The sequence below is a fragment of the Crassostrea angulata genome, chromosome 4 (genome assembly GCF_025612915.1).
Source record: "Crassostrea angulata isolate pt1a10 chromosome 4, ASM2561291v2, whole genome shotgun sequence".
Lineage (NCBI taxonomy): Eukaryota > Metazoa > Mollusca > Bivalvia > Ostreida > Ostreidae > Magallana > Magallana angulata.
This window is the reverse complement of record NC_069114.1, coordinates 28,444,529-28,468,715: the sequence shown is the minus strand read 5'-3', so window position 1 is coordinate 28,468,715 and position 24,187 is coordinate 28,444,529. Positions and strand designations below refer to the sequence as shown.

Here is a 24,187-nt window from a genome sequence, read left to right as displayed (position 1 = left end):
AATTAAACTTTTTTAAAAAATATATAATGCATGATTTGTTTTGAATATTATTTCAATTGAAATTAAAAACTTTAAATAAAATTGCCTTAAAAATATTATAGAACACTTAAAGTTTAAAAAAAAAAGCAACACAAGTTTAATTTTTATAATTTATATATGTTCTGCAACCTTTTTTTTAATTGAAGTACATGCAGCATATTAGATAATTAATGTACAAAACCATGAAAGTAAATAAAAGTATGGACAATACTTTGGTTTTTATTCAAATCATGAAATGATAAATGTGATTAACTTACTATGTGAAGGAAATGTGTATTAATGGCATCCTATGGTTTTGGGCTTTTATGATTACGTATAATCTATGAAACATAAACATTTGATATGTTATTTTCAATAAAATAAACATATTTATATGAAGTTTTTTTCTTTGAAAAAAATTGGATTTTTTATGATTGCTTTGCAATGTTGCATAAACACTCTCATACATTATGGTCAATCTGAATTTATTTTATTTGAACATTTCCTTTTTCAGAAATTAATAGGGAGTCAACAGTTTATAATAATTATGTCAGAAATACACCGTTATTTCTGGCCTTTCCTTCTTGATATGTTCCTCGGGAACTATGATCTGAAAGGAAAAATAAAAACACTATAAGAAATAGCTTTCATTTCATTAATAAATTACGTTATTTGAAAAAGTAGCTACATTATTATAGAAAAATAAATCTCGATATACATTGTACACTTTTAATACTTACAAAATCATTATTGATTGATTTATTTGAAAAGTTTGAAAAGTTTAAAATTAGATGCACATAAAAGATGTGTTCACAACTGAACAGTCAAAAATGAATAATAAAATGAAACATGCGACTCAACCACAAAATGCGATAAAAACCGATGCCAAAAATAAATCAGGTCAGGAAAAAGCAAACTTCACTGTAAATGAAAACTCGCTACACATAGTAATCTAATGTTGCATTTCACAATCTCCATGCAACAATTTACCTATTGACAGCGATAATACGTCATCATTAATTTCTTCTGCAAAAAGTGACAATGTTTCAAAACGTAAGAAAAAATGTTAAGCTCAATAATATCTGTTTTGTATGCATATGTGTAAAAAAAAACTGCGTTTGAAAATATGCTGTATTTTCTTATTACATCTGATCCAAATGTGGATTGTTAAAATATTTACATTGTACTTACATCTGATCCAAATGTGGAAGACGGTGGATTTGATCCGGCCCACGATAATGAATTGGTGTTTCCACTTGTGGTCTTTCTGTGTTTTTCCATCAACATTTTATTGCTGTCCCCTGTACTATCACTGGTATCACTATTGCTACTGATTTCTTCCACGTGGAAAGTTCTCATATTTGAGTTCTGGTAATCATTGTAATTGTCGTCGTACGGAACGACAGCAGTCTCTATCTGAATATCACCGACGCCATTTTGGCGCGCGGTCGCCAGTCTATATTTGAGAGGATTGTCTTGTATCGTGGTATGGCTGTCCACATCGGAAGTTTCTCCCAACTCGCCGTCAAAATTAATGTCAATGTGGGAGGAGGGGTCGGGGGACGGACCCCCGCGCTGATATGTCAGACCCCTAGGGTCCATACCCTGACGTATTTTCGCTCTGTCAAGCTGCTCTTCGACATACTGTCGTCTGCAATGAAATTTTTTTAACAAGTTATTAAAAAAATCCATGCCTAATCTATAGGGAGAAAAAATACTAGTATCATATTATGTTTCAAAGTCCAGGTTTACATATATATTAATAGTTTTTATTAACTTTTCAATATTCAAGTTGTCCTGAAATTCAAATTACATGCATAAATCCACAAAAAGGGTCCGTGGTTGTAAAGAACTGTATTCTTAAACGTATTTTTTTTTACCTGCGAATGATGTATACAATGAGAAAAATGATGACAAAAAGAAGTAGTGCTGCGACAATCCCTAAGATAATCGCTATTAGGTCGTTGCTGCTCGCCATGTCCAGAGAGCTCGTATTCTTGGTCAGTCGTGCAGGAAACGCAACTGTTACCACGGCGACGGATTCCAGCTGAGGGGATCCGTTATCTTTGACACTGATCACAACACTGTATTCGTCGAGGACATAGTCGTCTTTACTTCCGGTCAGCGATACCACGCCCTGTTGCGAGACTGCAAACAGGCTACAAAAGTAACAAACATTAAGGTCTCACTATCGCTTTCACTTCGAGAAAAGTATATTGCATTAAGGAGGCTGAATAGTCAACAAATTACTCATCAGATATATACCTATGATTTATCATTTAGTAAAGAAAAGTTCTATATTCTGTAATCTGAGTATTTTCGTAGTATCTTTTCAGAGAGCTCTTCTTCTAAATGAGATCAATATAGTCTAAAAAAAAAAAAAATAGCCACACCCATCCAACCCTCTTAAAAATGTGGTGGTTGCCTACTCTATAGCTACATAAAAATACTCAGTTCTCAGGGTGCAGCATATAGAAGGATCTTACATAAAAACCAACACCCTGAATTAACTTTAAAAGAATATCTTAATCACCAATGCAATTCTTAGATCGCCCTTAATTGAAATTCTTTTAGATTCTAAATCAATAAACAGCCAAGAATTCTAATGAAGGGTAATATATTCAAAGACATGCTCATGCAATTCGTTAGAATAATCTGTTGATTTGAAATCAATCGTTACTTTTAATTCAATTCTCATCTTCGTAAACCGTAAATTATACTAAGAATGTTTTTTTTATCTTTTAGCAAAACTGAGGATGCACTCAAAGACGTGTGATCATGTAGTTGCCTTGACAAAAAACCCACTTTGGATTTAAAAGAGAGACAAGTTTTAATTATTAACATTTCCATTAAACCTAAATTATATTTATATTAATTGTAATATGAAAAAAAAATCTAGCTGTTGATTTCACATTAAAAATTTATGAAGATAATTTTCAATTAACAAACTTTTTTACGTATTACACTTATTAAAAAGATTAGAATTAAAAGGTTTACGGAATTACGATGACAATTAGTGTATTACAATAAAAAAACATTTTTAAATAAAAAAATCGAGAATTGTGAAAGAAAAAGTTGTTACCTTTTATGAGTGACCACAGAGAACGTAAGAGAACTATTCGGATCCCTGTCCACAGCCTACAATAAACACAGTCGATAGGTCATATCAATTTAACCAAGATTACCCGCGTACGTAATTCACCCCGGCGTGCATGATCTGGCATACTGTTAATTAATTTGAATGATAGATTTCAGCATTTATAAGAACACTCAGGGTCTGAAATTAAGAAAGTCTTGTGGAGAAAGAAACAAAGAAAATGCTCGTGATCACAAACCTGGTGTATGATGTATTATGTTTAAAACTATCGCACTGAGTACGAAGGGTTATCATATCCAAATACGTGTAGGTTACTGGTATGAATGTACTTACTTTCAAAATTGCTTCAAGGCAGGACGAAAAAAAACTGGTTGTCAATTCATGATCATAAAAGCGATGCCTTATATATGTATACCATTATTTGTTTGAAAACTTCCTGAATTTAATGATTATTTGCCAATTAAAGTTAATTTTGACATTAAAGCTAAAGTTTTTCTGGTAACTCTCATCACTAAATAAATGCGAATTCTTAAAGAGTGAGAATTAAGAGGAATTATTTCATTTCGGTATTTCTGATGTAAAATAGTACAGTTAAGTCCGGTATAGTTTAGGAAATTGTTCAACAAAAGGATAAGTGTTATATTTTTCAAACATCCTTTACAGTTTAAATTAAATATACGATAAATGCCATGAAACCTGCTTGTAAGTTGTACATAACTGTACTTATAGATAAAAGCCATTCTGAAATAACTTTATAAGATTTTATTTCATTTCTTTTATTCATTTGTGTATAATCAAGATGATAATACCTCAACAACAGTGATCTCCGCTCCTTGAACCCTCTCGGTATTCACAGTGATCTCCCTTTGTACGATCTCCGGTCTGTTGTCGTTAACATCCGTTACTGAGACAGTGATGGTGGTCCATGCCGACTGTAAACAACAGTTCAAAGGTCAAACAGAGCTCCAATTTATAATTAGCTCGATTTTACACAACTTTACGTCGAGGAGGCTATACATACTTGTAAATGTAATAAATAACAATGCTTATATTTTCTAAACTACTGGAAAACGTACTATAAAAAAACACAGACATTCGAAAAAAATAATTTAAAAAAAAAGCAAATAGCAAATCATAACATAAGGAAAAAGACGATGTACTTTCAGTGCAATTTGCTTTGAGCTTATAGATCGTAAAAGTCATTGATGGGAAAATAGAATTTACTCTGAAAATAAAACCTTTCTGTGTACATAAAGTTATAAAATTCTAAACCCTATCATTTCTAAACCTTTCTTGTTTTGCACTAGATTGAGCCCTATTTTAACAACAAAATTGTACCAAACAATTCTCAGGTAAAATTGTAATTATAAGTATAATAACCAATCAATAAAGTAGTGCGTACATAGAACTCATCTGATGCGGTGAGGTTGAAGACAAACTGGTTTTGTTCCTCGTAGTCCAATTCCTTTGTGATAAGAATATCCCCACTAAAATTAAAGGTACAATACCGCTGTATTTCTTTTTAAAAAATCCAAGTAAGAGACATTATATCTAAACTTGCTTTTTTTAGTTGTGGTTGGTGATGTGCCTTTTATTTTCTCAGTTCGTAAGATATGGTAAAATATGAATTATTATTTACAAACTTAGAGAATTTTTTAAAAATGTATACTTACTTGTTGTTCACGGCAAAATGCTCTTGGAGACCAATGGAGTAACGAAGAGAATTCCACTACATCAAAGAAATCATATTCAAACTGGTTAACAAACTGTAAACGTTTAATTAAAACTGTTCCTCTTGTAATTAATAATTAAAGTAAGAGGGACACTAAGTTGACTATATATATATATATATATATATATATATATATATATATTGGGAAACGAGCAATCCACTTAGGGCCCGTGTGCGTGTGCGTAAACAAAATTAAACACCCCGGGATATCGACAGATACCGTTAAGTGAGCATTTGGATACTTGCGGCAATAAACAGTTTAAAATATTTCCATTTTACAAACTGTTGAGTGACAGTAATGTTCAAAGAAGAGGAAAAGAAAAACATTTCATCCGTATTTTTAAACCCAAATTGAACTATCTGTAATAATAATGTATTTAATCAGATTATCTGCGATATTTCATCATTTTTTAACAAATGTTATGTAAAATGGATTCATATTGTACCTGGTCGTAATCGGTTACTGTAACCGTAATTACAGTTGTCCCAACAGCCTCGTTTTCAGAAACAACAGCATGATATCGAGGCTGTGCAAAAGATGGCCCCAAACTATTGCCCTGTCCAATGATAATGATCTGGAGCAAGGCCACGCCCTGTCGAATGGGGTTGTCCCTCTGTATCGCCTGAAATTTGTAATAATGTTAGATATTACGCGAATACATAATGCTTATAAATAGTTATAATTTGAATGCTGACAAAAATATAAATATTTATATCTTTGACATCTATCAGATAAAATATCTATTCCGGATCGTGTAGTTACGTATTTGAGATGGATGTCTAAGTACCTTTAACACAAGAGTTGGTTGTCCTTCAGATAGCTTGTCATTAACGCTGACTTCGGCTGTCGTGGCATCTATTACAAACCGATTCTTTGGATCTGTTCACAAAGATGAAAAATACACAATATTATACTATATATCTAACAAAAAGTTGCAATAAGGCAATAGAGAGCGATAAAATAGAAACAAACCTCTAACAATATTTATAGCTTTTGAGATTAAGTTTATAAACATAATGAATTTTACTCACCAAAAAGCTCATATTTGATAGAGGCATTTAAACTGTCTCCATCGTTGGCTCGAATTGGTGGATTAATGCGAACAAGACTTCCCTGGTAGAAAATAAAGAATCATTTATTTATTCAAAATTTAAAAATACAAAAAAATTATTTGATTCAACTTTTAGAATGGATAGATAATACATGTAACTGTAAATACTAGTATGCATATTTTACTCTTGCGTATTCAATGCAAAAATAAAAACTCTCGAGCTCGCAAAATTTCCCATGATTTTTAATCTTGTTAAAAATCTAATGTAGCTGGCTGATCCTTACTGGCAGTGTGTCCGCATCAAGACGGACAGTATAGGTATCATTAGTAAACTTCGGGTTTAGATCGTCCACATCAGTGATATTAAACGTGAGAAAAGCCTTGGAGCTGAGTGGCTCGCCATATTTAGGGTTGTCCTTGAAGAAAATAAAGAAAGAAACCCAAATAAAATAACAATACAAGTATAATTGCGTGTTTATTGAGTAGATAGGAGGCGGTTATCACATCTGTCATCGGCGCTCAGTGTTCCTCGTGTACTTTTATTCTTACAAAAACTGAATGCACAATTCAAATGATGAACGCTGATAATTATTCTCTTTCTCTACAAAATGGGTCTGAGCGTTGCGTAGAGATACAATAAAGATCCTATACCGACATAGAAATAAAAAATTGAGTTGTTTTGAATGGGGAGAGAGAGAGAGAGAGAAAGAGAGAGAGAGAGAGAGAGAGAGAGAGAGAGAGAGAGAGAGATGAATCCAAATAAACATCGTTCCTTTTACCTTAGCCTCTATTTCTATGGTCATGGAATGGACACTTTCATAATCCAGCGGTTTCTTTAATGTTATTTCAGTTTTCAACATATGGATATCAAAATAACTCTACAAGAAACAAAAAAGAACATGAATATCACTTTCCATACGTGAACCAACAGTTCCTGCAATTTACTTCTGGTACACATATATGCATGGTGGAGAATAAAATGAAGACATACCGAGTACGAGCCCGGCAGGATGCTGTACCGGATGTTGTCGTTTCCAGTGTCTCCCCCGTCCTGGTCCGTCACACTGACGGCGTGAAACACCACGGTGTCCACAGGGGTGTCCTAGAAAAAGATGATAATGAACCGAATGTCGTGAAACTTGGTAGAACATGATTGGTATTAACGTTTGAAATTTTGATAATTTACCCTGGCATGCATTCTTTGCCTTTTTTATTTATATTTTTGGGGGGGAAGGGGTGTTGGGGTGTTTTGCTTTTTCTAAAAAAAAAATATATGACCAAAAAATGTTAGACTTGTTGCTAGTTGATAATTCAAAGTCGTGCAAGCTAGGGCTTTTATAGCATATCTGAATCGACATCATGATTTTCAAAACAATTCCTTAATGAAATACCAATTTCAAAATAGTTTTATATGAACTTCTGACATTGGTAAGTTTTAATTTATACACCTGTATCTATTTATTACATTAGACATTTTCTGAGTCCGTTACCTCTGGTAGGTTGATGATGTAATGATTTTTAGGAAACATCGGTCTGTGTTCGTTGATGTCCTCTAATATAACCCGCACTGTCAAGGAACTCTGCAAAAAAAGATCAAAAAAATTCTCCCTTTAGCGCATACATGTATTCTACTTAAATACTATACAACAATACTAGCAAAGTCTTAGAAGCGATGACGATTTTATTGTGTTTCTGGTCCTGTTATGAAATCTGATCTGTTGCGTAAATATAATACACCTTCAGTTTCATGAATATATTTCTCATTTTTCATGTAAATAGTTCTAACTTTTCATGTATATATTTCTCATCTTTCACGTAAATATTTCTCATCTTTCAGGTAACTATATCTCACCTTTCTTGTTGTCTCGGACGGCATACACATGACCTGTAGGATGAGGTTGGACATCTGATTTCCGTTGTCGTCTTTGTCCGTGTCCAGTTCCTTGGTGATCGAGATATTGCGAGAAATGGGGTCAAGGTGGAGGTAGGGGTTGGGGGTCTGGGTCAGAGTCACTTCCCCTTGACCCCCATTCAGCGGCAATACCGCGATGACAGACCCTGATGATACAAAAGCCATAAAACTGATATTTCGCCAAATTTTGATTTGATTTATTTCCCATACTCCCATTTTTCAAATCTTCCAATTGGTTAGAATAATTCCGGAAAAAATCTTTCATGATCAAATCTTGAAAAGGTTTCTAACTAGATTAATCTCATTTTTACAATCTTGTTAGGATTCCATAAAATTCCTGATAACATTAATCCCACATACTATCCTGTTTTACAAATCTTGCTACATGCCAGATTAATACCACATACTATCATTCTTTATTATCTTGTTAAAAGTAATTTTTTTCTCACATCTTTTACAATGATATCAATTTTTTATAATCCCATTGTCTATAGCTACAAATTTGGGTCAGATTAATTACACCCACATCCATAAAACATTTATCACAATACATGTAATTCCAATTTTTTTCATTATTTATTTAATATACTTTATGAGTTGGTTTACAAACTCCTTTAACAATCTTGTTAAGATTTGTTCTACATGTACGTGTACATAATGTAATCATTTTGTTTTTATATTCTTTAATTGTCCATTTTATTTCACATTAAGTGTTTTTATCTTTTCCTAACTTTAAATTTGTACAACATATTCGAACACAATAATACAAAATTATTGATAACATTTTAATGTTTTTCAAAAATGTAAAAAAAACATTTAAATTAATGTCAACAAGAATTCATAAGGAAACACAGACAAATTTGAATGAAAAATTAATTTTATCAGAGTCTTTTTTTTTCATTTTACAATTATTGCATATGCACGACATTCATTAAGGTTTTGTTTGTTTACTTCATGTAGTATCACATGAATAACTTACCCACTGGCTGGTTTTCTGGTATTCCGCTTATAAATAGGTCATACATGAATTCCGTAGAAAATGTACAAGGGTCTGCAAATTAATAAAAAGATACACGTTACACGTAGAAATAGAAAGTGTTCGGTCATGCACGATCAGTTTTATTAACTCCAAGACATATCTAGGTACATGCGCCGATCCGGGAGGGGGGGGGGGGGGGTGACAGATAAGGATAATTCTGTTTGCCGGGAAAGAGGAAGGGGTACAGGGTCTTTTATTTGGTAACTTTACTACCTGTAAATGCTATAGAATGTAGTACATATTTACAAACATTCCATATGTGAACTTTCTAAATCTTAAAAATCACATCGAAGCAATCGTGAATACCTTCTCACCTCTAAATATATCTGCATACCTATCAAAGTCATATAAATTGGTTTGTACCAATTACCAATATCTTTATAACTTAGACTTTTAACTCTCTTTGAGTCAATCAGCTATATCAAACTACGTTCATCTCTTTCCCGTTTTTATCTGTATCCTTTATGGAAACAATTCTTATAATCAATTAACAGTTATTGGTATAACATTAAAAGATGAAAGTAACAATGTTATAGTTCTTTTGCTATCGGTGTTAAGATTGCAACCGCTATTAAGCATTTGTGGAACTGTTAGTGGTTTTAAAGCGAAACATAATAAAACCAAAATTCCAATGACAACTAAATTTACCAGAGCTCACTCATTAGTGAGCTAACAAAAAAGAGGCAAAGGATGGGGACTATAAGATTAGTATAATTTTTAGGTTTCTTTAAAATAACGGTCTTCAACGTTACTTCGTAAAAACTCTATATAGATTTCTAATGATTGCAGTTTGCGGATGTATACCTCTAATAATAAGATCACAGGCCAACTAAACTAATAGAAACAATTTCACGATTGATTTTGGTCCAAATGAATAGTTGACCAGACGATCTCTTTCGGAGCGACAAACGATCGACCTGATGAAGACGAATGTGATGTTTTGGACGTCAAGGGGCCCCGCTTAATCTCGCGTGATGAAGCCCTAACAAGTTCAAACCACCGTTCCTTGTATATCACGATCAATAGAGGGGAAAAATCCCCTGATGGATGGCGACTAATTGGCGTAAAGTCCAGATTTGTCCAAAGTGTAGACTAAAGCATCGATAAAGAAAAGATTTTTTGTTGATCGATTTCGTCCGTTTTTATTTTGGATGGTTTGATTGAGGGTCAGAGAACAGAAAGACTCAGGTTGTATCATCACGTCAGTTGCAAACAAAACGTCATTTTTGTTGTAAGATTAACAAGTTATGATAAGAAAGGGTATAAAGTTTGCCATCAATTTATTCCATTTAAGTGTAAGAAATAGAACTTAAACCTCTCTCCATATAGTGTGTCCCTTGAAAAAATTTAGATTAAATTTTGATTTAAAAGAATCTTATAAATTTTGTAAACCATTATAGCAGTTGTGTATATCGTTTTCTAAACTTACCAACTATGGCTGAAGTACATCTCAAGCGAACCATTAATATCAACAAAAGGGTCAAAGGCGTCTTCATTTTACCTTTAAAACTTCACCTCTGAAAAAAAATTGATAAAAAATAAGATGCACATTCAAGCCAAATTTAATAGTTTATTTATATGGAATTTTTATAATGATAAAAACAATTTCGACCAAATTTTGAAAAATAATTCATAGGACCTTTATTGTATTGTCTTATTTACGTATTTCAAAAAATCTAAAGTGCTATGTTTATTTTTTCTGCTATCTAAATAAGGAATCTAATAAGCAAAGGAACAAGTACTAGTTCGCGTAAACAAGTTTAATCTTTACATCTTAATAGCATTAAAAATTCAGCAGCTGTGAGCTGAGTAATAAAGAATGGGTAGAGACGATCGGATAAAAACGAATGTCTTTTAGGGTCACCGCCGGTTTATTTAGTCGCCGACAATTTGGTATTAAAACCCACAGTGCGGAATTCTCTTCTCATGGTGTATTGCGTGCTTAGAAACAATCAGAGGCTTCCTTGAATGTATTTAAGATGCTTTAACATTCATAATAACATGAACTTTGGCGTCCTTTTTTAAACTTTTCGTAGTGGCAAAGTGACAAACAGTGATAGGTCTGTCACTTTCCGCGTGAAGTTGAATGCTATAATTGACCAAAATCTTGAATAGAATCATTATTATGAATCTCAATTATGTTTTGAAATGTCATGAAATAAACACTCTATCTAGATCATCTTAAATTGAAAGAAAAAACAAGAATACACGCCATCTAAGATTCCGTCGTATCTAAAATTGGCGGCCATGTTTCAATGTTGTTGCAATACCCATGTTTCCAACATATGCGACAGATTGGATAAGTCTTGCAATGCCGAGAAAAGTTTTGACTGGTTTCTGGATATTTTTTTACATTAATTGTCCCACTGCAAAGTATTGAATGGCATGCATTTAAACTACAAGCATATCTTTAAAAAGTAAACTTGTAATCAAGTCTGCATTGAAGGATGAGTGATTTAAACCATTTGACATGCAATACCTTCGCTAGACATGTTCAAGGTAGTTTAATTCGAGGATTCCAAATTTGCCCAAAGTTGTTTGCATTCCTTGGTTTTAATCAATTCACACTTCAGCTTTGGATTACATCATCACGTACATGTGTTTGGGCTGTTCCAATTGTAAGTCAACAAAACTGTTGACTTTTGTCGCATCACTTTAAATCCAATGCATTCGATTATGACTCAGATTTTTTCCCTTACTCTTTTTTCTAATTTACATGATAATGAAAAAATAATCATGATACAGTGGCGGTCTAAAGTTAGGCGACATCAGATTCCCTACAGCATAATCCAATTGAAAAATTGACATTAATCATAGCTAGAACATCACTTTTTTTCCACTGAAACTTTCATCAAAGCCGTAGCGAGGGGATATTGATCCTCGTTTTTGGCAATAACTTTTTAAGATTAAAGGCCAATGTTTCGTGATCGAGAGAATTTTTAATTCTGTTGGACATTTCGTGTTCTGCTATGATTTATTTTCTGCAATAATTATTTTTGGGTAATAAAGAAACAGACAAAGCAATGGTTGAGAGATGGGATTGATACGGCGTTAAGCGTTAGCCAGTGAATTATTATAGGCAGCCAATATCTAATTGTGATCAATATCATATTGCAGTGGTCCCTACGATAATTTGTGACAACATAATCTGTAGCGATTCTAATATCTGAGTGTTCCTTTGAAGCGTCATTTTGCATCTCAAATTTTTTTGCAGTAAGATTAAGTTGTCGCTGTGGTTTTTTTTTTTACTTAAAATAACAACAGCGAAAAGTCACCGCAGCAAGCTAGTCGCTTTTTTGATGATTTCTAAATTGAGTAAAAATTCAATAGCGCTGTTTTCATTATTGTTCAATTATAAAACGGAGACTTTCCACCTGAACTCAAGTTTGTTGCTTGAGAATGCCAAGAATGGCATTGAAAATAAATTGTACAGACCGTATTTTCTGCATTTGTTATATCCAACTCCCTTATGCATTACGTAAAATGATATAAAACCACGGAGGTTTTGTTATGTTTTATAAGAGACACGCTAACATGACTGCGAAAATTAAAAAAAAAAAAGAGAAAAAATTTAAAATGCCAATGACAACAGAGGGAAAATAACAGGGTATGGTGTTCTATCATTCATTTAATTCTATACACTTATTTAAAACTTTTAAAACGGTTTGGCAAATCGAGACCTAGTTTTGTCTCTGAGTTTCCCAAGGGAGGGATACTGTGTCACAATGGTCTGACACAATGAGAGCAGGACGAATTTTAGCGTTGAATAATTTCCATTTATTGTCCCATTCTGGTGACATGGGTATAAGCGATACTTTCCAAAATATATTATTACGGCGCAATTGACGAAAGATTACCAAGACACCATTCTAAATTGCTTTCCGCAAACATCTTTCAAACATTAAGATTTATTTTTTCGTCTCCCCCTCTCACAAACACAAAGCCATAGAGATGCTTATATTGTAAGTCTCAGTATCGATTTTTAAAAGCAAAGATATGTATATCTATCTTCTTTCTACGTCCTAATTGTACTGCAAATGTGTTTTAAAGTGACTGTTTTGGATGATTTGTTGCAAAAGTGGGAGTAAAGTTTGGTGGAAAAATGAGCCAAAAGTGTTGCTATATCCCCTGGGATTATGGACTATTAAAATAGGTCTTAAATATGTGTTAACCCAATTTCTTCGCGGACAGCGCCATAAAACACTCACGAGAATTCAAAAGCCGTGTACCACTTCCTGGAAGAACTCTATAGAGAGTGATTCCTCAACAGTAAGCCAAATTCATTGTCACAGTTAAAAATTGGACTGGACAATCTAAAACATCACCATCAATACCAATCTATAATGCGTTGACATAATTGGAATTTCACTTTTGCGGGATTTTTTCCCCCTTTTGTTGAATTTTGTCGTTTAATTTTCTTTTAACATGTTTCAGAATCAATAGTGATGTCGAAGTTTTAAAAACAATTAGAATACTTGTTTATTCGTCAACTAATTAATCTAGTTAACTTTTTATGCAAAAGCTGCTTCATGTAACTATATAATACTATTTAACAAAATCCAATGAAGAGTATCAGTTAGATTTTTCTAAACTGAACACTGTACAATGTGTGACGGAAATAAAAAGCAATATGGCATTATCAAAACAAAACTAACGCAAAAATAAAACAATAAACGTTAACGTAAGGTCAAGACGAACTTATGCATAAAACAAGACGAATATTGTTGTCAATTGGGTACATTACCAGATTAAAGTAAGTAAGATAAGAGGGTGTTTACTGTGTAATAACACCCTATAATTAAGATAGGATACCACTGGGACATCAAAAACAATCGATATCACAATAGTCCATAACGCTGGATACTAGTTAAACATCTGGCGTTGTCATATTTTTCTGTGTGGTCAGTGATTAAACTGTCGTAAATCGGTCCCCTGACGTAAAGTACGCTGAACTTCATCTCAAGATATAAATGCCAACTGTCCTCAACATTCTCGTCTGTTTACATGTAAAACCCAGTACGTACCAGGTGGAAACTTCAAAAACATCACTTAAATATCACTTTGCTCTGCATACCACTGAATGATTTACATGCATCTGTGGTTTTTTAAAAGAATTTGTACGAGAAAACAAAAAGAGTATAGGAAAAATGATGTTGGAGATGGAAGGTTCCAAGTCATTTATGAGAATGCATTTTAGAAAAGGGTCATCCAATTAATGGATATTGAGATTTATTAATTGATGTAAAGGATATACAACAAGGTTACAATAGTTAATACGGTAGTATATATGAGGATAGGAGTCGTTCAGTAGCTCAGCTACTTTTGTCTGCAGCTAGTCCAACGATCGCCGCAAAATAGAACCATTTTAACAATACCTTGGACTTTTGATAAGACGTAACTATCAATTTCTTGCGTCAAAACAAGTTTAATTGATGCTGGTTTCAAGTGAAATATACACAGATTGCGTAGTCTAAGCTCAGAAGCCAGACACATCTTGTTGATTTCACAGAGCCTTGGCTGAGTGGCCAGCAATGAAATAGACAGATCTACGTCACATTGCTGTTTGACACAACTACCCAAAGTCCAAGCTCTTGTTAAAATGGTTCTATATAAAGTCCCTATGAAAACTTAATCTAAGAACACGACCTGCTATATATTAAACACAAGCCTCCAACATGTACATTATGTGCAACGTTTTTTTAAAAAGTATGTTATACAGATGGTCTTTAAGAAGATCCCCCAAAATATCCTGCCAATGTGTGCGATGTTGATAATTGTGGAGTGCAATCTTTCCACGTTATTTTTTTCCGCACTCCCAAATACAGACCCCGGAAATCGACGAACGGAACTTGAACCGTTGTTCGAGGGAATTATTAGATGTTATTATGTCTTCTCTAGATCAGTATGATGACAGAAAGCTTCTGTCTTCCTTGTCCAGTTAGAAATACGGTAAAACCTTAAAGCTACACTACATGAAAAACACAATTATAACCATGGCAACAGTATAAATAGTATTCCCCGAAGCTGTAATTTAATTACAGTGGAGCCTCAGTTATACGGACGCTTTCGTTCTCAAGCCAAATCGTCCGGATAGGTGAAGCATCCGGATATCTGAAATGTGTTATTGTTGTTATGAATGATAATATATTTGTATACAATGGCTCCCAGTGTCGCTACTGGCCAGTGGGTTTTTTTTTTGCCTTTCATACCAAATATCAACACATAATAGAGTTGTCCGTTGATATGAACATTTTTAAATATAAAGAACCCCGCTTTATTTTATTATTTTGTCATGAAATATTAATCGGACTATAATGATAACCGAATCTACCTTAATTGATATGTGCCCTGGCATTTACCATGTTTACATGTACGTAATGTTTCAACTATGTATTTCTAGAAATGCCAATTTCCACAAATATTGATTTATTTTTTAAAATTCATTTTCTATTTTTTTAACTAAAGTCAATTTTATTGATAAAATTAACGTTTACTAGTTGGAAAATTGCAAGATCCACCAATGCTCTTCCGATTAGTTGACATGCTTTCATTTTGTTTTCTTCCTGTTTATTCTGCATTTGACTTAGTCTAACAAGGCATTCATGAGACAATTCGTTTTAAAATAACGTTTGAATAGGGAGATAAAACACAAAGCTTTGTAAAACGTTCTAGTTTTCAAGATAAATAAGCATATGTTTTTATTTGAAATACAGGGATGTTTAAAAAAGCGATGGCACTTGAGAGGTGCTCAGGTTAAGATATCCAAGCCACGTGCTGTGAGGCGTGACTAATCCTCACTGGCCAGCACTGTCGCTAATTTTGAAAGTGATTTAGGAAGTCGGTGTTTATACAAGCTACTCATGAGGGTCTAGCACGTAAAAAAGGTGTGAAACTTAACTGACAGGGGTAATCTTTTATACTGAGTGGGATATCATCAAATTTAACCGTCCGGTTAAATGAAGCAAGATTAGTAGTAAATCAGTATTTTGTGGTAAAAATAGACGGTCCGGATCCGGAACTCGGAATTCCGGATAAATGAGACAAAATAACGTATAAAAAATCGGTTCCCAAATAAAATCGTCCGTAAATTGAAGCGTCCGGTTATCTGGCGTCCGGATATCTGAGGCCCCACTGTACTAACTTATGACCAGAGTTTAATACATTACTCTATACCGTAAAGATGGACATATCATTTGGCAGAGAAACTGATTTATATATAAATTGATTAAATTTCTTATACCTATTGTGTCTTATTGTTTTAAATTAAGTTTAACCAAAAATATGCAAATGTGTCAGATATGATCGAACGGTGACAGTTTTTATAATCCGTCAAATATATTCATTGAATTGTTATCAAAAAGCGACAAGAAAAACAGACAATACAAGTAATATGTGTTTTGGTCCCCTGATCCTAAACAAAAATCTTTGATATTTTTTACTATGCGTAATAAATTTGAATAAAATACCGGTATGTAAAGTATGTATAAGAGGCATTCACCAAAGAAGAAGAAGAAGAAGAAGAAGAAGAAGAAGAAGAAGAAGATGATGATGATGATGATGATGATTATAGTAGTGATGGTTATAATTATGGAAATTTATATTGCAATTTCGCATGTTCCATAATCTATCCACTATGAAGGAATTGTTCCCCAATAACAATGGAATCCTATCTTAATGTCCTTTGTATCCAGCCAATTCCATGTAACCATAGCTACCAATAATCATGGAATGGACATTATCATCAGGAAGAGCTGTCTCCTGGCGGTATTAGGTTTCAGTTGTCTGATATGGACGTTTAAGCCTGAGATATTAACACAAAGATCGGAAAAAGATATGAAGAGCTTACGAGTTTAATTCTCATCCATATCTAACTGATCATATTTTAAAAAAAAAAATGCTTTTCCGGAAGTAATGAACATTTTATGTAGAAAGTTTGTTTAACTAATATGCCCACTTTTGAACCATTATGCCCCCTTTTGTCGATGTGTTCCAAATCTTACTAAGTTGCAAAAGAAAAAAAAAACATGAGTTTCTTCTGCATAAAATCGTTCACTTTTCTCTCGTTTTTATGTATATGGTATTGACTGTGAATATTGTACTTTGAAACATTGTAACTATAACTAAGAAAAGGTCATGTGTAGATATACGTTATCATAAATTGAGGAAGCTGATAAAAAAAAAGTGAGAAATGCAATCGGAGATAAAATGGTGCCAGCCGAAATGGTTTAGAATGTCCATAGCTTTAATTACTACTTCCATGTTTATTTTTGTACTACAATGTAAATTACACAAATTGAAAATATCAGTAACACAAAACATTGTCAATAAATATAAAATATTTGTATTCAAGGAAAGAGGATACGGGTTCACGGTTGAAAGTCAATAAAAGCAACAATTCTGTTTATTTTTTATTCGCCATTGGGCAATTGTAGCTTGATTATTAACCATGCAAAATAAACGATAAGATTAGAAACAAAGGAGTTAGTGGGTTATTGAATTGTCGAGATAGGGTCGTATTTTTTTCCCGAGCTAATACCAATGATTTAATAAAGCACGGCTCAAAGCAATTTCTATCAATTCTGATTGATTATTCATTAATTTTGTCTTCCGTGTCCCTACTCAACCCCTCTTAATTCACCGCTAGATTACAGTAGTTTAATGAAAGAATATACCATACAAATCTCAGCATCCCAGCTAGTGCACCCAGCCACTTGAATAACGTATAGTCCTCCCGAACAGAGTAATTAAAGATACGTCCACGTAAATAACAGAGACCTCTCCTCTGGGACTCTTATTTTCTCGGCGTTGAAAAGTGGAAAAACGAGGGGTGACGTGGGTTAAACAGCAAATGAAAACTAATAAAGGAGACCAAACACGGGTTTCCAATAACACGGTAAAAAGAGGGATAGATTTTCGAATCATTGCTTGTGACCACTTATTCTCTATTCAATTTCTAATCCTTTTGGCTTTTTATATTACCCTCCATGCCTGCATAACCCAATATGAAACTCATTATAAAACAACAATTTTGAATTGCGCAGTGTCTTTGCAATAAGTTACGGTATAGCACGCCACAGCAAACTTCAAAAGACACAGCTGCAGGAATGTAGCAACAGTACCAACAAACCTGCGTTTGGAATATGAGGAAATGGAATCAAAACTACCGACATCTTGTCATTCTGGGAAGAAAAGATTGAAGAATCAAACGCTATTCACTTGACATAGGTCCATTAAGAATGCATGTAATCCTCGCTCTATCATTTCCTTCACAATTTATTGCCTCTTGTCACGCCTGTTTCTCGTATCATGAGCCTTTGACGGAGGCCTAGACAATTCAGGCTCAACGTACATTCTGAATAATAATCATTACATATTTTTCAATAAAGAGAAATAAAAAACGGTGCTTGTTCCATGCTTTCCTTAAATGGCTTGCTTCTGGTGATAGAGATATGAAGATATGACAGGGTACATAACCCAATAACGTTTATTATGCAATTACCGCAATGCAATAAATTTCTATGCATTAAAGATATATTGTCTTTATATTGAATCTCAAGTAATAATATTTTGTGCAGAATATTACATACAAGATAAAAATTGAGACATTCAAAACTGCGTGATGTGTGAGAGATTCTCTCTACAAAGTTGAAACTTCTTCAAGGTTTTGTATTCGCCATTTACCACGGACTAGATTTTATCTATCTGCATACGTAGATAAACACCTGGAGAACACCTTTTCAATTTTCATTAATCCAAAACCACTTAAAATCATGCTGGGTTACCATAAGGAGGGTGTTATATCTCCATATTTCATGTTTTAGAATTGAAAGAAAATGCCGCTGTTTGGCCGTCTTGAGTTACAAAGAAATAGTCCTCATAGCCCTAGTGTTCGGCAAGCGGACCCCTCTCTATATACTTTGTAGCGAATATTAGTGTATGATATTTAACAAGGTTTCATGTCAATAATTGGTTTCTGATTTGAATTTCATTCCTTGGGCCAACAGATTTAATGCGTAGAGTAAATGGATTGTGAAAATTGACGAATGCGCCTGCAAAAGTTGTTACAGCACTTAAGCATTTTTAAACCCCCGACAATTATACTATTAACAAGCTTGTTATTCTATTTTTTTATATTGATAATGTAATGTCGTGCGGTAAAAGAACGAAAATCTCTTGTAGGCAGGATTAGAGAGGAGATGGTAATTTTTTTTGACTGTGACAAATTGGTATTCAAGTCGGGAACACTTCAGTTTGGAACAATAGTCAATGATTGCACGAACTTGGTTGTTTCGTTATCAACAAAGTAATTGGATTATATTAAGTCAATGGGGACTGATAATCCACTTCAGTAGCTTAGATTACAAAATCCTTTCATCAAAGACTCAATTAAGATAATCAAAATAATGGCAAACCGACAACCTTACAAAAAGTTACGCAACTTCAATATTCTATAGGTATCTTCAATACATGTACAATGTAAATGTATGTGTCAAGATTTGCCTCCGGGTGAATTCCAATTTACTTGTAACGAGTTCAAAATCAAAATCTGATTGTATGCATAATTAAACAGACAAACACCTTATATGAAAAGGACCTAAGCCATGCATGTAGAGTTTACTTTGTACGTTATGCAATTGGCAGGGAATTTAAAACTGACAATTTTCGTATGAATTTGTTATGAAGCAGGAAAGAACCGTGGGAATGTACTACGATACATAAAGGCTGGGTTCCACAAGCCTTCAAGTATGAACTACTGAGCTTCGACACCCATCAATTTAGAACCATTAGCTGTCCCAACCCCAGCAAGTTCCTTTCATTCATTTATACATCCGTGTCCAGAAAACTGGGTTTTTAAAAAAAATGTTTTCATGTCGAGAGTATAGATGGGGATTGAGCCCTTATAGAATTAAATAAGATACCCATTTAATTATAAACTACATACATAGGTAACATTATACATACCTGTTACATAAGATTTGTATTGAATTCACGTCCACGTGATATGACAAATAGAATCGGGTGGAATTCCCCGTCAAATCCCCATTTTTGGATAATCTGGACTCTTTGTCGTGTAGTCCAGATAAAGACGATCAGAGTTAATTCCTTGTTAAGTCATTCTCTGTGATAGATTTCCCGACCCTGTAAAAGAAGCTATGGAATCACGCTGTGCTGGATTCCGGCGATAGAGCGCTATTGTGAACACTGAGGCCTATGCAATGTCAGTTTGACTGGCGCAGAATCGGGTGTCAGTTAAAGTCAACAGAGGAGAAAAAAGGAAAAGACTCAATGCAAAACAAGAAATCACATTCTGTTACTTATAAAAGGCATGAGATGCCCAGTTTCTTGTCTCAGAATGTTCTTTTTTCGTAGCTTTGAAAAGACGTGCCTTAATCTGAGAATCTGAGTATATGGAATGAGATAGGTAACTTGTTAAACCGAATGACATTTTTTTATCGTATCAGATCTACAGAGCATAAGTGATATAAATGCACCATGTTTCGCTATGCTTACCGATGTGTGTCGTTTTAATATTCCATAAATGAACTGGAATTGAGATGACTCTTTTAATAACTCCAATTCAAACAAAACACTGAAAAAAGAGAGAATAAAATTCCTTTGCAAACACTCGAGAGTCTTGTAAACAAACGATCAACAGCGAAATAAGCAAAACATCGACGGGATATTATTGAAAGAAAAATTTCTAAATAAAGGCCACAGAAATCTTTTTCACGCCGACGAAAACCAGCGGAGCAGACGAACTTGTAAGTGATAAATTCCCAGCCAATCAGAGACGAGGATAGGTCACAATGAAAACGACAAATATAAGGTGAAGTGGAAAAAAAGTCACCGGAGCGTAAAAATTTGGACAGGGATAATTGAATTTTGGGAAACAGTGGTACAATAAAGTGATGTACGTGGTAACACGGTGTAGTTTGTTCGGTATTTAATGGATGTCTTCTATAAGTAAAAGGAGATACACGGGTCGACTGGCTCCTGGCATAGAAGCGTTAAAAGCCTCGCATGTTTTGTAAAAAGTCCCATAAACTACCTTGTTAAATCAGAAAAGACATCAAATTGTCATTCTGAATCTTCTTCATTGAATTAAATAGTGTAGATTTATTTATCTCATGGGCGAATTTCAACGATTGAAATTTTTTTTATTACAGCTTTCAAGCATATGATCAAATACTCTGAACATAACATTTTAAAATTAATTCTTGATTCCCAAATTCGATTTTATGTAAGTCGATGTTGATATTGTGCCTAAGGTGTAAATTGAAAAGTTTCAAATGTGAAATCCTGGTAGAAATTAGATTAACGTCCATAATATAGCCGAGTACACATGTACGTCATAATAGCGTACAAATAGCATCGGATACTGTAATCAACAGACAAACAAACTGTCTATTTGACTTGTGACCACAGCCCATCATTTAGAATAAGACAAATATTGACAACAATAGACCATAAATCGGGAGAGTTTATTGATGCCCAATCATCCCAAGTTGAAATATTCCCATCATGTCTGAGAGCGCGAAGACGTCTGCTCCATCTTATATATACTCAAGAAATATCCCAGACATGTTTTCTTGACATTCAACAGTGATATATAAGAGTTTTATTTATAATTCAATACATTACTATTTTTTGCTGACGTTTGCATAAGCAGCTATCGTGTGGGTGGGTAGATGTAGTGAGCATAACAATTTGTAAATAATACAATTATGGAGAAAATTTACAACAAAACTTTACTTATTTTTGAACAATGATTTTTTGGAGATAGTTAAAACGTTGAAATATACCTATATGGAATGGCATACTGAAGAACCACAGCTCTATAGCAGTGGTCTTAACTCTGGTACTGTTTGTTTTATTACCAATGAATCTTAGTCAGGTTCACTTTCTTTTATGAACGCATGTATCAAAATCGCAATCACAATTACCACATTAATTATTTTGTTAAAAACCATAAATTACAATATAAAATTTCCCTTAATTTTACAGTCAATGATTCATTTTGTCTCTCTTTTTATCTCTAAAACATACCAAAATATGATAGTAAATCTTTTATTAGCAGTTTTTCGACAAATATTTGAAATGACAGATACATGTATTTACAGAGAGATCTTTCTTTTTTTCCACAGATATTGAGATGGCATGCACGGATATTTACAGAGAGATACATTAGATACTCAGGTCACCAAAATGGGGAATTACAGGTGACAAGGGGCGTGACAAAATGGGGATAGACCTGTCCGGACCCCTGTGGAGATTTCGATAAAGTGGACAGTCAAATGCCTGGTTCGTGGCTACCCAAGGTATATGCTTATATGCCATCACCTTCCGTGCCTTGGATGGACGACACAAATCTATCCAGTTCGTGGGTAGATATAAGGAGGCGTCCACTAAATTACAGGTGGTAGGGTTACACGAATGTCCCCACAGACAAGGCCAAAAAAATAAAATGGTCAGCGAAAAGACATAATCTGATTTAAGAATCTAAAGCAAGGTTTTTTACAGGTAGGTGTATAATGTGTGGGAATATGGTTATTTTAATGACTGGCACTCACTAGTGACAAACATTTATGAACTCTGTACCCCTTTCAGATACATCACCATCAATCTAGAAGTCCTATTCATGATTGGTGGGAGGACGGGTGTAGCAAAATTCAACCATGATAAGACATTTCTTTTAAATTCTTATTTTTAAAACTACAGGAGATGAGTCGCGTTAATTCATGCAGATTCATATGATAGGTAATGGGAGCTTGATGCCATGGTATAGCCTCTCCAGGCTACATGTCTATTGTTGCAGGGAGAGGCGTGTTGTGATTTCAAAATCGTAAAATTGTATTTTTAATGTAAAGGAATCATTACTTGACCAAGATTTGATTGACGGCGCTATGGAGAAGTGTTTTGATGAAAATTCATTTTAGAAGGACTTAATTTTTTCTTGCAGCGCTCAAATGTATCGAATTTCAATTTAGCTTTGGAGAAAAAAAACCCACACCATTTATATAAACACGTTAGCTCGTTTAGTCTATAATTTATTTGGAATTGGGATAGATTCCACCACAACCTTTTTTGATTTTAGATAATATTGAATGACCGTGTCCAATTGTTAAATGACTATCGTAAACTTGGGAAAGTACAGTGTATGACTATCATATGCAAATTTCATAAAAACTACATTTAAACACAAGGAAACCTTGCAATATTTTGTTAACAATCCATTCTTTCCCTTTTCTTTTTTTGGTTACCGAAACACAGCGCAAATTTACAATTGTCCTTGCTAAAAAAAGATTCAACTTAATCTATTCAAAGAAAAAAAAAGATTAAAAGATAACAATTGCGCAATTTGTTCTAAAAGCCAATTGAACATGAAGCCTCGAGACATACATGGAATGATAATCTCTGCCATGTTTTACACGTACAGACAAACAAACAAGTAAACGCTTGTATGCACAACATTGAAAGAAGAAAAACTTGAATTTCTTGAATTCATTATTTTCGTAGGGAAATGAAAGCATGCACTGGACAAACATTACATTGCGTTGTTGTTGTAAATAAAGATTATATCTAATAAGCTTATACATATAGATTTGAAGAACAAACGTATCTATATTTCTCAGTGTGTATCCAAAGTTTCATAACTATTTTAATCTGTTAAGTCGCGACGAGGTTGTCATGTTGTATGTACGGTATTTTGAGCTTAAGTCATGGTCCCTCAGAAAGTTGTGGAGTCCTCTGAAAGTTGTCGAGTCATGAGCAAGAGTTCAATGTCCGATGGGTATTGTTATCTACTTTTTTAATTGTAAACACGTTGGTATTTAACCTTTATGAATAAATAGAAATGTTTTTAGATTAAGGGGCTTGATTCGTCGCAAAAAATGACATGAATGCTAAATGTCCAGGGACCTTGGGCACACCCGATAGCGCTCATAGTGTATCCACCCCTTGTTCACTGAAATATGAAACAATCACCCTTCTAGATCTGATTTATCGTCCACACAAACAAATCTTTTTGGGGGGAGGAAGACAACATGTGTTGGACTGATAACTCTCAGGCTAATTAAATAACCTTTAAGAGTACAAGGTACCATACTGCTTACTTGAGTTACAACGCAGGAGTGCAACTACTTGCATGTATATTACAGCTACATGTATAACAAATCGCCAATGCAAATATGTTTACATGGAAAACGATATTTTATAACTTATTTTCTTCAAAAAGGTGTTCGTATATATACATAATATTAGGCGAGGTTTTTTTGGGGGTTTATTTTAAATAATGTGCCACGTGTTCCTACTATACTCTGTCCCGAGTTTTTGCTTC

General features: G+C 33.8%; 1 protein-coding gene across 2 annotated transcripts; it reads right to left on the bottom strand.

The window, feature by feature from the left end:
• Positions 1-135: 135 nt before the first annotated feature.
• Positions 136-20,612, bottom strand: LOC128180958 (cadherin EGF LAG seven-pass G-type receptor 2-like). Of its 2 annotated transcripts, XM_052849173.1 has the most exons (20): positions 20,362-20,612; positions 19,813-19,989; positions 10,280-10,367; positions 8,791-8,862; positions 7,752-7,957; positions 7,390-7,479; positions 6,891-7,001; positions 6,679-6,777; positions 6,184-6,315; positions 5,880-5,961; positions 5,636-5,727; positions 5,294-5,470; positions 4,789-4,844; positions 4,518-4,602; positions 3,925-4,047; positions 3,101-3,156; positions 1,899-2,177; positions 1,210-1,669; positions 1,009-1,044; positions 136-628 (listed from the first exon to the last, which is right to left on the bottom strand). In XM_052849173.1, the coding sequence occupies exons 3-19, from the start codon at positions 10,344-10,346 to the stop codon at positions 1,009-1,011; spliced, it is 2,223 nt and encodes a 740-aa protein (XP_052705133.1). In that variant the 5' UTR covers positions 10,347-10,367; positions 19,813-19,989; positions 20,362-20,612; the 3' UTR covers positions 136-628. The 2 variants fall into 2 exon arrangements, with proteins under 2 accessions (XP_052705133.1, XP_052705132.1); XM_052849172.1 differs by lacking the exon at positions 1,009-1,044 and having other exon boundaries at positions 20,362-20,608.
• Positions 20,613-24,187: the final 3,575 nt, after the last annotated feature.